General features: G+C 29.8%; 2 protein-coding genes across 4 annotated transcripts in view; one reads left to right on the top strand and one right to left on the bottom strand.

The window, feature by feature from the left end:
• Positions 1–454: 454 nt before the first annotated feature.
• On the top strand, positions 455–7,991 carry Msh6 (DNA mismatch repair protein Msh6). 2 transcript variants are annotated; one of them, XM_083087117.1, is made up of 21 exons: positions 455–803; positions 886–1,015; positions 1,339–1,509; positions 1,616–1,701; positions 1,788–1,844; positions 1,956–2,162; positions 2,235–2,369; positions 2,444–2,579; positions 2,702–2,982; positions 3,052–3,177; positions 3,260–3,344; positions 3,439–3,724; positions 3,791–3,946; positions 4,270–4,427; positions 4,508–4,596; positions 4,694–4,984; positions 5,097–5,312; positions 5,391–5,570; positions 5,659–5,836; positions 5,951–6,102; positions 6,254–7,991. In XM_083087117.1, exons 2-21 carry the CDS (start codon positions 895–897, stop codon positions 6,509–6,511), a joined length of 3,369 nt encoding a protein of 1,122 aa, XP_082943243.1. In that variant the 5' UTR covers positions 455–803; positions 886–894; the 3' UTR covers positions 6,512–7,991. The 2 variants fall into 2 exon arrangements, with proteins under 2 accessions (XP_082943243.1, XP_082943244.1); XM_083087118.1 differs by lacking the exon at positions 1,788–1,844.
• The window catches only part of Jupiter (microtubule-associated protein Jupiter), a 29,266-nt gene continuing 19,808 nt past the window's right edge, over positions 6,436–15,893 (bottom strand). For both annotated transcript variants that reach the window (XM_083087120.1, XM_083087119.1), the window contains 4 exons: positions 14,649–15,058; positions 13,489–13,512; positions 11,364–11,444; positions 6,436–9,292 (listed from right to left, as the gene is read on the bottom strand). In XM_083087120.1, coding sequence (XP_082943246.1) covers positions 9,108–9,292; positions 11,364–11,444; positions 13,489–13,512; positions 14,649–15,058 — 700 coding nt within the window. In that variant the 3' untranslated portion in view covers positions 6,436–9,107. The remainder of the gene's footprint in view (positions 9,293–11,363; positions 11,445–13,488; positions 13,513–14,648; positions 15,059–15,893) is intronic.

Genomic DNA, 15,893 nt, shown 5'->3' with positions numbered 1-15,893 from the left:
TAAGCACAGAAGTATTATGCTGGTATGAAAATTATAATAAAAATATATAAATAATGTTAGCTATATTAGAATGGAACATATGAATTCTTTATATTTTATATAAAGGAAGAGACTTAAAGTATTTTGCAACATCTATATTTTTCGAGTCTTAATTATAAAAACTTCAGAAGAATCAATGATTAATTTGACAAGTTCTATACATGTATTAATAATTAAATTTTTAAATAATTAAAAAAATGATTGATAAATATCAAAGATCAGTTTAATGCTAATTAAGAAAATTTATAGAAATACGATTAAAAATGTTTTTATCCCACAGCAGGCATTTTGTGTTTTGTAAATAAAAAGATATAAATATGACAATGAATATAAAAAAATATTTATTTCATCTTTGAATATTACAGTATCTTTCGCGATTGAATAATTTATTTACTATCAATTTACATATATAAGTATCTTGTTATACAGCACTGGTGCGCTACCGGCATTTCGTGCACATAGCACGGAACAAAACCAGAAATTGTGCACGTTATATATTACCCTCTGAGAACATTCATGGACATTGGCTTTGTAGTTCATGTCCACGTTTTCAATGTCCATAGAGGGAGTATCGCTTTCAGAGATCACCTTAAAGCAGGCCATGACATCTCTCTCAGTTTTCTCTCTGTCTTTATTGTAACGAAATATACACGTGACTGAAACATAAAGCGTCTGCTGGCGCTTGCGCTGTTTGCGCGAAATTTCATCCCTCCAATTCGCAACAATAGATCCAAAGCGCGCCGAATTGTCCAAGGCACAACGAGGTTGCTAAAATAGAGTTTACTGGTTGTAAGTTAAATGAATGATATCCTCTGAAATCCATTTTCTTTATGTTATTTATACCAGAGCAAGACAATGCCGAAGGTAAATACGATACTTAATTATTTCACGTCTCCGAAAACTGTCAAAAAGCCGGAGACGAAGAAAGGAAGCGCAGAAAATTCGCAGACACCCAAAGCAGAACAAAAGAGAAAAGGTTTGTCTCAAAAAAGATTTTTCTGAAAATGCATCATGAAATACTTGTCTTTAACATGAGTGTATGAGAGATGAAATAAATTATTGCTTTGTACGTTATCTTCCAATATTATTCATGTGAGATTTTGATTCATGTAATTGGGATATAAAATCCACCCACATATAGTTGCAATATCATAGAGCTTTTGATTTATTTTAAATATCTTAAAATGTTATATAATTAAAGCACAAATTGCACACACACACATACGCACTGTATAAAATTTATAAGTTATTACTGTTATGATTCTTGTAATTATTATATATACATATGATTATACATAGAGCTTACTGGAAATAATGGAAAAGAAAATCAAAATACCAATGATAAAAAAAGATCATATAAAAAGAATGGTGATAAGGAAGATAATGAACCTATAAAAATCAAAAGAAGGCGCTTAATTATTCCTGATGATGATTCCGATGAAGATATTGAAGATATTGAATTCAAACCAGGTTTGTAAATTACATAAGTAATAATATTCTTCAACCATTATCTTAAATTAAGAAAGTATTTAAAAAAGATATATAATGCATATATGTATAATATTCACCATCATAGATCCCAAAAGTGAAGAATCTGAATCAACTTTGGAAAAAGACATAGAAGATGAATCTTCAACAGAAACAGAGGAAGAAACACCAAAAGTAAGAATAATATATTTCAATTTATTCTAAATATTAGCACTATTATAAGAAAACTTGTATTTAATCTTATAATTTTTTTTTCAAAGAAGAAAAAGAGATTTAATGCTAAATCCAAGTCAGAAAAAGCATCATATAACAAAGCAGTGAGTATATAATTGCAAAATTGATGCTTTTACATTTAATTTTTACCTTTATGACTAATGTATATTTATGAATCTTATAATTTATATCTAATGATACATTTGATAAATTAGGATAAAAAGGAATTGAAACAGTCTGCACAAAATCAAAATCAGACTATGAGCAATGGACTTGCCACTACACATGTTTGGCCTCACTTGAAATTGGATTTTTTGCAACCAGAGAAAATAAGGGACATACATAGGAGAACATTAAAAGATCCAGATTATGATCCTAGAACGGTTTATGTACCAGTTGATTTTTTAAACAATCAAACTCCTGTAAGAATCTTATCATTAAATGCTATCACCATGCATCAACATTAACATTTAATCATCTTAAAATTTGTTTAGGCAATGAGACAATGGTGGGAGTTAAAAAGTAAGCATTTTGACTGTGTACTTTTCTTCAAAGTCGGCAAATTCTACGAGTTGTACCACATGGATGCAGTTATCGGTGTTAATGAGCTTAGCCTCACATATATGCGAGTAAGTCTACATATTAGGAATGTTAAAATTACTTTTGAAAAATGCATTCTGTGATTTATTACTTATTATTAAAGGGTGAATTCGCACACTCTGGATTTCCCGAAATCGGCTATGGTCGTTATTCGGCAAGCCTAATAGAAAGAGGTTACAAGGTTGCGCGAGTCGAGCAAACCGAAAACCCGGAAATGATGGCAACGCGCTGCAGTAAAAGTATGAAGTCTTATAAAATAATACATTTATGTTTTTACATATATACATACAGCTATGTAATTGGCATGCATTATATAAAACATCTCCTAGAAATGATGGATATTTGTCTTTTTATTTTACAGTGATTAAGACAACAAAGTTCGATAAAGTTGTGAAACGAGAAATTTGTCAAATTAGTACAAGGGGCACTAGAGTGTATACACCATTAGACGTGGAAGCATCTTCACCAAATTCCAATTATCTCTTATCTTTAGTAGAAAGATGTAATCCTGGTCAGACAAACAGTTCCTTCGGAGTATGCTTCATAGACACAACAATAGGCGAATTTAATCTCAGTCAATTCGATGACGACTATTGCTATTCTAGATTGTTAACTCTGCTGGCTCATCATCCACCAATGCATGTATGGGACATAATTACGATTTAAATTATTGTTAACAATATTATTACAACTTATGACTTCCATTTTCAGGTAATATATGAACGTGGTAATCTATCGCGAAAGATTTTGCAACTTATAAATAACACTCTACCAGCAGCGCTAAAAGAACCGCTACAGCGCGAAGTACAATTCTGGTCTGCTACAACTACATTAAAAGTTAGTATAGATAATATTATACATATATATTGTATATATAGTATTTATTATATAATAAATGTTTGTTTTCCTCTTTTTGAAGAATCTTCATGAAGGTGATTATTTCAAAAAGGAGGAAGATTCCGACTTTGCATGGCCTGAAGGTTTAAAATCATATCTTAATGAAGGTATTTATGTATAATCATGATTTTTTTGCAAAATTTTTACTTTATATTTTTGTACATGATACACAATTATCGTTATATTATTGTTATGAATCAGGAGATAGCTTGGGTTTAACGCCAGCCAGTAACAAAGAATTAGCAGTACATGCACTAGGAGGCTGTGTATACTTATTAAAAGACTTTCTGCTTGAACAACAACTATTGGCACAAGGTTGCTTTAATACTTACATTCCGCCGGATTTCTCAGCTGCAAACAATCGCGCAGGTCTCAGTTATACAAACACTATGGTGATAGATGCTGTTACAATAAAAAATTTAAGAATTTTTGGAGAGAATTCGCTTAATAGTGTTTTAGACCATTGCTGTACTGCATTTGGTAAAAGGTAAATTTTATGCTAGCTTTTCATGTGTACTTTATTCTGTACACTGACAATATATATTCCTTTTAGATTGTTGCGTGAATGGATCTGTAGGCCATCTTGTCGTAAAGATATTATAATAAAACGCCAGAAAGGTGTGCAGGAATTGGTAGATCGAATAGATATGATACAGTCAGCTCGCGCAATTTTGTCAACACTGCCGGATCTTGAAAGATTATTAAGCAAGTAAGTTACAAAAAATCTTATTTGAAATGACAAATTTTTGAAATTTATATGTATCAATAATCATTTATATATGTTTGATGCGAGCGCGCCTATGCGTGTGTGTGTGTGTATATGAAATATTTCCTAAAATATTCAATTTTTGATGATTTTATTACTAATACTTATTAATACTTTTACGTACATATATATTTTTTTTATAATATGAAACATCCCAGTAAATTTCAAAATACTAAAAAAAAGATTTGTTTGTATCTTTAATAGTTTAGAAAATGATTTGTAACAATTTATATGAGGTATTCTATACATATCTTCTGCTTTAACAGAATACATGCTCAAGGAAATGCAGCTAAAATGAAAAATCATCCTGATGGCAGAGCCATAATGTTTGAAGGTCCAACGTATTCAAAGAGAATAATTGTAGAGTTTACCATGACACTTGCTAAATTCGAAGAAGTTTTGAAATTTATTGAACTATTTAATGGTATATTTATTTTATTTATATTTTATTTATATTTAGCAAATTTTATATTCTTTCGGTAATTCAATGGTTGTTCTTTATAGATTTTGAAAGTAATTTGATAAGCCATTGTACCCAATATGAACCAGATGGTGATTTCCCTCAATTAAGGGAAATATTAGACTACTTTAAGGTAATGTTTTCATTTTCAATAATTCCTCTGACCATTTATTTATTTTGTAATTAAAATCTTATTATTTATCTTTTTTTATTTAATGTACCTATTTCAGACTGCATTTGATCACGAAGAAGCTAAAAAGCAAGGTTGTATCGTTCCTAAAAAAGGAGTAGATGCTGAATATGATTTAGTCTTAACTGAACTTGCAAAGAACAAGAAAGATTTGGATAAATATTTAGAAAAACAAAAACAGCATTTTGACGCAAATATAACATTTTTTGGAACAGATAAGAAACGTTATCAAATTGAGGTTCCTGAGTCACGAGTTAAGAAAGTTGGTCCCGGATATGAACTACAGTCACAAAGAAAAGGTTTTAAGCGTTATTATACTGCTGAGGCAAAGGTAAAAATAATAATTTATATTTAAAAAGAGCTTGTTTTTCTCTGTCTTTCTTTCTTTCTCTTTTTATGATAAAATATCTTTAACATTATACAAAATTAATTGATCATTGTAGGAACTTTTAGCAAGACAGATAAATACAGAAGAGCATAGAGATAAAGTACTGAAGGATCTTAACAGAAGAATATTTGCGCAATTTAGTGAAAAGTATGATATGTGGCATAGAGCCATTTACAAAGTAGCTACTATGGATGTGCTCATTTCTCTCGCGGATTATGCTCGAAACGGTGATATGTGTATACCAGAGATTCATGACGGATTAGACAGTGAGGTAATGAAATCGTTTGATATTGCTTATTAATATTATTCATTTATCGAGAAAATATAGCAACAAATATAATTCTTATAGATCTTTATCAAGATAAGAGACGGAAAACATCCTTGTATTGTATCTGATAACTTTATTCCCAATGATACCCTATTGGCGACTGGTGATACTGCCTCCTTGATGATTTTAACAGGACCGAACATGGGAGGCAAGTCAACTCTCATGCGTCAAGTGGGCTTGATCACAATCATGGCGCAGATAGTAAGTTCTATGAGAAAAATGCGCACGAGTGAAATTAAAATGATGAGTTATAAGTATAAAATGTGAATTCAATTTTTTGCATAAATAGGGGAGCTACGTTCCAGCTAGTTCATGTTGTATAACATTGGTGGATCGTATTTTTACACGCTTGGGTGCTAACGACGATATTCTGACTGGTCAGAGTACGTTCTTGGTTGAACTGAATGAAACTGCCACGATGTTGCAACACGCCACACCCTATTCGTTGGTTCTTCTCGACGAGTTAGGTAAAGATACCTTTTGCCATAATTCGTTGATTATCGACTTATTCACTCTTCATTTTAAATATCAAACTGATGAAAAATATTCCTTAAATTGATAAAAAATATATTCTATTCTAGGACGCGGCACATCAACCTATGATGGCACGGCAATAGCAGCTTCGGTTGTTGACGCATTAACTAAGTTAAAATGTCGTACATTATTCTCGACTCATTATCATTCTTTGGTCGAAGATTACAAGATCAATAAAGAGGTCACATTAGCTCATATGGTGAGAAAATCTTATAATTACAATAATATAAATCTTTTGTTAAAAAATACATACATCAATTTATGTATTGTTATTTTATTACACATATTGATCCCAATTTATTTTTAAAAATTTTATAAAATGTTCTTCCATAAATTTTAATTTTATTTAGGCATGCATGGTGGAAACGGGAGAAGAGGAAAACGTATCAGAAGAGACGGTGACGTTTTTATACAAGCTCAGTGAAGGAGCTTGCCCGAAATCTTATGGATTCAATGCCGCTCGACTAGCAGGCATACCATCTGTTATCACAAAGAAAGCGCATGAGATCGCTAATAAGATGGAACAAGAAACTAATGACAAACACATTTTTATTGCTCTCTCTAAAGCCAACGGTGCTCAAATGAGAAATTTTATTACTGCTCTTTAATGTGCCAAATACATTATTACACAAGCACATTGAATAAATATTCATATAATCTTTTAATCGTATGGGATATAATAATCGTAATTATAAATCGTATAATAAATCATATTTATCATTATTATTGAAAGAATAATCATTTTTTGTGGCTAGATTCGTAAATTATAAGTAACCTTAACCGATTAATTGCTAATTCGGAAATAATATAGAAAAATAGGCATTATACTGTTCCAGGGAGAAACAAAGCAAAGTAATTTGCTTACAAAATTTTATTCATTATTGTCAGAGTATAAAAAAGGCTACTTTTTTGTGACAAATATATTGTGTATGTTATAATTCAATTTTACTCACATCAAACCACTGCGTAAAAATTTGCATAGAAAGAAAAGCGAAACATGTGCACGATTCTTTGCGTAAAATAAATACATTCAATTCATGTACTACACCCGCTACACTATCGTAAAAAAAAAGAAGCGAGGTGATGACAAACATATTAAAATACTTATAAGAGTGAGAAATAAATAAATCATCTAAATGCGCGCACTTCATATAAATTATACGATGATATATTTTTGATTTTTGAGAAATTTCTGATTATATCATAGCAAAACCACATTAATATTATTAAACAGCAGATATATAATATTTTTTTCATTCAAAAATCATGGGAAAAAATAAAATGATATTTTTTCATTGATCGCGTTCTTTTTGAAGTTAATAAATAGTTGAGTAAGAAGGCACGAAGATTAAAAAGCACTTGATTTATTTAATGGGTTATACATAGTATACCTTTATTTTTGGAAATAACACGTACCTATTTCTAATGTAGTATAACTCTGAAGTTTCCACAATCTTAATTTCACCATTAAACACTGCTGTTTTTTTATTACAATTCATTCCTTTGATTTTTACGGAATCTATTTTTTTTTTTTGTAACAGTGCCACACTAATCAATACGAGATACTCTATTCAAAATGTTAATTATTTTGTTAATTATTTTCACATGTAGACTTCTTCAATGTATTTTTTCTTGATTTTTGGCAGATTTTTGGATAGTGCAATGATTTTTTTTCCTCACTCCTAATCAATGCCTATACTGTAATAATCACGATACTATAATTCTACGATCTTGGTACTGTTCTGTATATGTATATATGTGAATATATCATTGTCCTTTATCTCGAGATGAAAGCGAATTCTCAGACATGTGATTATCTAAGATGTTATATGATCGAAACGCGATATGCAAACATTAAAAACGAGCAACATACTGCGATACGTGATACGACAATCGTACTCAATATGATAAATATAAGATTTCGGAATGGAAAATATAAATAAAATACAAAAAGTACGAATTAAACATTATAATACTGAAGAACATTGCTAATATTCAAATTTTACTGCAATTCTAGCTGGAATTATTAATACTGTTCATAAAATGTTGATTATTAAATATTTTGAAATACAAATAATTGAAATAGTATGCACAATATGTTCTTACTTCATGCTTTAATTTTAAAACAAATGTTTTTGTTTCCACCTCTCTTATCATGAAAATTATTCTTTTCTATTTATTTATATGATTCATTATATATAAGCCGTTAATAAAGGAATTGCACTTCCTAGCAGAATGATTTACGACTCGCGAATCGTTCATCGACCGACGTAACATTTCAGCCATGAAAAAATATACTTTACGCGCAATGATCGCTTTAACTATCTTTATACAGTTACGTGATAAAACTTGTACCAGAGTTGTTAATTGAAAGACTGGTAATTCACGCTCCAGAGAAACTCAGGACCGGTTTAGTATCATATTTTCTACAACATTTTATTCGTTTTGCAGTAAAGAGATATTTGCAAAAATTCTATTTATTAAATCTAACAATTTTACCATTAATTGCCAATTCGATATTTTATAATTCCTTTAAAATATAGAATTTGCGCGTCATATGATTGAAATCTAAGATCTTAAGAAATCAATATGAAATATGATAGAATTGTTGATCGAATTGCGTCGTTGAAACGCGATCTTGCTCGTTTTTACGTTGCAGATATTCGGATGATTAATGATTTTATTATTATTATAGTATTTTCGTCCATCCTTATTAATCCTTTCGACTTTCCTAGTTGCAAATATCATGTTATATTGAATACTGCATCCTTGTTTGAATACTGCAGTGACTGATTATAATCATGTATTTATGTCTGAATTAATTCAAGAACGAGATTATTGGCGAGAATAGTTATCCAAAAATCAAAAGGCCTGTAAATGTTATTCTTGCTCCTCTCTATGAATTTTCTTGAGAATAATACAAAGCAGAATGATGTTAATCTACTAAGACCCACTATATTATTTCACCTGTCTCTCAACTCTCTTTTTTTTGGGATTCTAGAAAAAATATAGAAAAGTATACCCATCGCCATAGATACACGGTATATAAATAGACTTCTATTTCGGGGCGTTTTACGGACAACAATTCGAAGATCTCAAGAGATATAGTGGGCTTTAATGAGTTAGGAGTAACAGAGCTGTGAAAGAATTAATCAGAACATATCTCGGGAAAGGAAAGAAAGCGACGGATGATGACTTTGCCCTTTACCACAGTCCAGATGAATAGCCACCAGGTGGGATGCGGGTACGCGGCTTTGCTGCCGCCGGCGACGTTTCATTCGACTTTTCGCCACTACTGCTGGAATTCGAGCTAGCAATTCCGTTCTGCATGGCCGGTCCGTTTTTCTGCATCTCGGGCATGTAGCCAGTTCCAGTTACCGGATTGCCATCTGTGAAAAGGATTATTTTCGTTAGTCTGAAATCGCTGACAATAAAATCTGATATATATTGCCGATTCTAAACTTCAATTATCCGATCTCTTAATATTCCACGTTCACGCTCGATGTATATTGAGCGGTTGAAAGCAAATTAAAATAATATTCATCATATAGGCAAGATTGTTGAGTTATAAGCAGATCATCTTCTCTCAATTCTCGAATAGATTTAAAACCTTACTTATAAAAAATAAATACCTGACATCGATAAGTCATTCATAAATATATTCAATAATAAAATTAAGTAACACACACACACACACACACACACACGCACACACGCATGCTTTATATGTAACTTTGGATATTTTAAAGTTGCATCTTGAAAACTTATATTATTTCAGTTTTTCACATTATATATTTTAATTGTAATTTTTGTAATTTCATTTAAATTACGGAAATATTTCTATTGCATGCACATTATTATCCACAATTCATATATCATTATTTATAATTAAACCAAAAGATATGTTTAAATTCGTAACTGACATCTTGGAATATTACTTCTTGTTACATATAGTGACAAGGGCTCATTTTGAGGGAAATGGATAGGAGTAGCTTTAATTTCTTGCAGGCAGTTAAGCACATAATTCAAATAATCGTAAAACTACTAAATAGCAAATAGAATTAATGTGTATCGCTTGCAAATTAACATCTGAAATAAAATATAAAAAAAATAAAAATATATATTATTTGATAAAAATCAAACGCAAACACACAAAACAGACTTGCAAAACAACTTGGGGCAACTCTAGAAGCTTAGTTTATGTTCAAAACAAATCGGAAAAATACAAAAGAAGGCAAATGGATTCTACATGTATGTACTTAATATCGATAACAAAGAAATGCTACATGATATAGTTATATCTTTGTTATCAAGATTCAAAAGAAAAGGATTTCTTATACCAAATAATATGAAGGATGAAAAATGAATCCTCTATGACAATTTCAAACGATGGATGTCATGGATAGTTCCCAAACAATTAGCAATTTCAATGAAATCAAATAAATTCGTACCAAAAAATTTTTTGTGCATTTGATATTAAATGAAGAGAATTCTGTATTTTGTTATACAGCAAAATAATTCGTCGCTATAAGCAACAACTCATTAATTTAAGTGATGAGTTATAGCGCAAGAGGCTGTATAATAAGAAAAGAGACGAGGAAGGTGATTTTGCTTCATGATAATGCTCAGCTTCATGATGCAAAGACATAGGAAGACGTAGGAAGTAATTTTTAATCTTGGGAAGAGATTTGCCACACCCAGTACATAGACTTGACTTCAATGGATTTTCATTCATTCCAATTTTTACAATATCAATTATTATATGATACGTACTTTAAAATTATCAAAAAAGTGAAAAAATGCATCGATAAATTTTTCGAATTGAAAAACATTGCTTTTTTTCGCAATAGAATACGGCAATTAGTCGAAAAATGGATCAAAAATATCAAAAATAAATGGATAAAAAATAAAAAAATAAATTATTTTGATAATTAAGTTTGTATCCATAAAATTTAAATTTTAAAAAGGACATCAAGTTGATTTATATGTACAATAATTTAATAATATATTTTTATAGCTTATTTGTATTATTTGTTGTCATTTCTGATTTTTATAATAAAATTAATAATTTGTGAATATTGTATAAAACTTCGCATTAATTATCTTGAATACTTAAAGTATTTTTACAAAAAAATTAATAATAATAATTTTTAAATTAATTTTATTCTAAATAATAAGTTTAAATAAATAAATAAATTTAAATAAGCTGCTAAACAAATGAGATTTTTCATTTTTTTTGCTATATATGTAACAATATTATCCCATAAAAACACATGTATAAATTTTTAATTTTTCTTGAAATAATTTTTGATTCATTTTTGTGAATTGTTAACACATTTTTTGTGTTACATGTTAAAAATGTTATTTTTACTTTGCGTCATTTCATCGAGAAAAGGGTCAAGTAGGTACTTAAGGAGGATAAAGGATTTAAGAGAATATTGGATAATTGGAGAACATTACCTCTCCACTTTCGTGGGTTGCACCTCACAGGCGTCACCTCAATTCCATCTCCGGTGACCGGGTTGCGCGTCGGCAATCCTCCTACCGAGGGATGCGGCGATGGGAGTGCAGTTGCACACCATGTCAACAGCCATTTTCATCACCACGTGCGTACATACAAAGCGACCAGAGCCATTTCACCCCATGCATCGTAACACCATCGCAAATCCATAATCGTAACCCAACCAACTTGTGTTAATACGCGGCAATTCGTACGGACGAATCGCAGATACTACATTATTAAAAAATTTTGTATAAATTTCATAATAGTTCTACGTTGGAAACAAATATCTTTATAATATCTTTATATCTTTATATTATATTTTTCGTAAGTTATATTTGAATTTTTATTTCAGGAAAAAAAAATTATATTTTAATGAAAATATATATGTATACATACACACACAGAATGTCTCATTTTAACTTTCAAGGTATTTAAAAGAATATTTATTTTCGAGTGAGAAAAATACTTTCTCTCGATATTAATCAAAGATTATTACTGATCAAAGATTATTTAAAGTATGAAAAAGAAAATGTAAGAAAAAATTGGCTCACATATAAAATCATTTTATTTTTATACGTGAAATATGAATCTAGAATGAAAAAATGGGGACCTTTATTTTAAAAAAATAAATTCCAGTAAAAATAGATCATTTCCGATTTAGATCTGAAATCAAATTACCATCATAATCAATGTCTCTTTATATTTATATAATTTTTGTATGAGACTTTTTGCGATGGAAACTGTGGTTTTTGAGAAAAATTTCAATGCAAAAGTTAAAATAGACATTCTGTACACACACACACACACCCACACACACACACATGAATTATAAATTCACAATTGTTAAATCGCAATTTGTTCTTTAAGCCTTTCCTTTATGTTTGAATTTTTATATAATTTGATCATTTTATATCTATTTTAATACATACAATTTTATATTCCACAATAAACACATACATACATAAAAATAAAATGTTTTTAATATTTTAGATTTTAATGTGTTAGATTCGTCCGTACGATAAAAATTAAGTTGAAAGCAAAAGTGTAAAGAAATGATCAAGAAAGGAGGGATGAATATTTATAATGGCAAAAGTACGAAAATTAAAATAATGATAATGTTATGGAAACAGTTGCATATTATACGAATCACATAAACAGATACAAATTATATTATATAAACAGAAGAAAAATTTTGGAATGATCTTTTTATTTTTTTTTTTGGCCAATAATGATATGCTGTTAATGATTTTTTGAATAGTAATATGTCCCATATGATATTATCATTATTATAAAAAGATTTCTTTTGATCGTGCGTGTTTGTGTTAAACAAATCAAAAATTGTTATAAATAAATACATTGTGATCGATTTTGATGGTGCATATCTGCAGTGCCAAAATTCGTGAATGTCTCGAAAACGACATTGAAATATTTTATCTCTTTTGCAAAATCACTTTTCAATATTTTTGATTCAGTAATAAATTTACAATCCACAATGTATCTTTTTAATTTGCCAATTTCATTTATAGGAACAAGATTATGCATATATATCGACGAAACAATTAATTACTATTACTATTATATACATATAATTCAATATATATAACATATATTTTCTTTTTTACTATATCTTGCTATGCATCAATGTCGTTTATTATGAGTTCATTATTGTGAGAAGATCAAGAAATAATAAATATAACATAAATAATTTAATGCAAAGCGAGATGTAATTTAAAGCAGAATGTATACGATACGAACTTAAGGCCTAAGCAATGTAGTATGTCTAACTCAAAATATGTGTTTTTATTTTTGTGACTCTAGAATAATAACAATAATAATAATATCGAAAAAGTTTTCTGACAATTTTCTGAAAAATTACGATCGTATTTGAATCAAACATTTCTTTTACTATAATGATAATTTTACCGATTTCCGCGAGTTCGATGAGAGAGAAAAAAAGCTCCTATTACTTTTGTTAATTATGAAAAATTATTTTTGAATGATTTCGCATCTAAATTATGATCAAAGAAAAAAAATGTGATAGTGTTGCGTGTCATCTATTTGAAAGTCTTGTTACACACTTACGAAATCGTTTCTTTCTCCTAAAAGCTGCTTGTAAATAATTCAAGAAAAAATGATATATATTAAAAAGGATCGTATAATAAAATTCATATAAAAATTTTTTAATATTCTGTTGCACCAATGGAATAATAGTTTGATTTGTATAAAATATCCTTTTCGCGTTTAATCTTTTAATTAAAGATTTTTGCGATTGATTTTGCAGGCATAAAATTTTATAAATAAAATACATATATATGTATTTTATGAAACAAACACCGAATTATATTATCAATTAATATGTCTTTTATGCGAAAGGTAAAAAAATCATTATTAAGATATAAAATTTGACGACATAATTTTACAATAAATGATGTTTCTAATTTTAATAGAAGATATTTTTCGTCGTGACAAGAGCGTAATATTCAATATAAAGTTTTACGCCAAACTCCTACAACACACATATTTTAATTTAGACCAAAATCAAAATTGGCCTTAATATTCGGGCAGATTTTATTAAAAAAGGACGTCTGATCACGAATACGAGAACAGCTTAGAAAATCCCGGGGTGGCTTAATATTCTTCGTTGATAATATTATCTTTATCTCCATAATACTGACACAACTTTTGTAGAAAAGAAGAATATTTCGCTTTTTTTTAATATATTCCAAAGTGAAAAATTTATAGAAAATATTATAATTATAGTTAAGAAAAAAATAATTACAAATATGTATAACTATTTAAATATCAATAATCATATGATTTTATTGAAAAAAATATCAAGTTAATGCAAAAGGTTTGTTGTATTTTAAAGATATTTTCCAAGAAAAATGTTGCATATGCTTTTTTTGATACACTTTAGACTAATAAAAATGAAATTAATAATTGTTTAATTTTCTTCTTAATAAAGTTATTAATTTAACAGAACACACGGTGTTGATACAACATATTCCAGTATTATTTTAATTCAGGGCTCCTAACTTGATAACTTGGAATCGAATAAACTAATATATGATTTCTTTTTTTGTTAGAAAAACTCTTCTAAAAGATGTTGTTGAAGTTTATTAATAACTCTATTGTTTTAGTTGAGAAATCTGACATACGTTTTGCATCAACTTAATAGATAGATCATTCTATCCATCCCGGAACAATTCGCAACTACTTCTCCGTTCGTGATTGTCCCTTACCTGTGATATCGTTGGACGAATTATTGCCATTGCTAGAAAAGCCATTAGCAATGTTTGGCAATGAGCTGTTGCCGTTGCTGATTGTGCTCTTCGCGCGTGACATCGCGGGGCTCGACGATAGCGTCGAGGTCGATGATCCTTCCCCGTTGAAGAGAATATTGTTGCCCTTGTGATTTTTTTTTGTATTTGGAGTGGGTAGGGCATCGGGAGGACCAAACAGACGATTGTATGAATCATTACCCGGCTTATTGGACCGCGGCGACAGAACGGCAGGCGTGTTCTCGGTGCCGTTGGAGTTGTCGAAAAACGCCGAGCCCAACTGGGACTGATTGTGGGTCTTGACACGACGCGGACTCGTCTCCTCTGCGCCGAAAATGTCGCTGCTACCACCACCAGGCGGCTTCAACACCCTGGAACAGTAAAATCAACACAATTAGCAGAAAAATCAATGAATACAAAGTTAAGAATTCGAGATCGAGATTAAAATTTAAAAGCAAGATTTGTATAAATTCAAAAATAACATTCTCATAAATACACCTAGTCAACTTTGTACAAATTTGATTTTGTCAAGTGTCTGCTAAAAGGGGGTATGCATTTCAGCTTGGAACACATGTTTTAATAAAAAAATATAATGAGAAATTTGCTGAGGCAGCTCGAAAAAGTGATAAAATCAACCGTTGTTTCCTTCTATTTAAAATGTATCTCAAAATTTTTTCTGGATACTAAGACTATTTTGACTATGATTTTCGGATTCAACAAATGAAAAAAAGGTGAATTCAACGATTTTTGCATCTTCTCAAAACTGCCTGAAATGCATACTCTCTTTTAATACATAGTCTATTAATTTCGATTATCCATAAACTGTCAGCAGAACTGTAACAGAGTCTGCTGCTAATCTACTATCAGATTGCGCGTAGATCTCTCTCTCTCTCTCTCTTACTCAGTGTTTATTGCCAATCTACTGTCAGGTTCTGCGAACAAGCTCTGCTGACAGATCACAAGTGTGCAGACTCTTGATATCAATTTGCTAGCAACTTCTGAATAAATCTGTTGTTAATCTATTGATATATTGCGCCCATTTTGCTTACGGGATACATGTATATTTTAAGAAAATATAATAAAAAAGACTGAGAGAAATGCTCAAGACATAAATTGGCAAAATAATAAAAGGTATAAAAAGATTTAGATAAATTTAACAGATAAGACAAGAATTCTAAGTCTGGTTATAAACAGATACGTTTGTAA

Source organism: Camponotus vicinus, unplaced genomic scaffold (assembly GCF_025532165.1).
Source record: "Camponotus vicinus isolate PSW18456_S1 unplaced genomic scaffold, iyCamVici1.0 SCAF_13, whole genome shotgun sequence".
Lineage (NCBI taxonomy): Eukaryota > Metazoa > Arthropoda > Insecta > Hymenoptera > Formicidae > Camponotus > Camponotus vicinus.
This window is presented reverse-complemented; position numbering and strand designations above follow the sequence as displayed.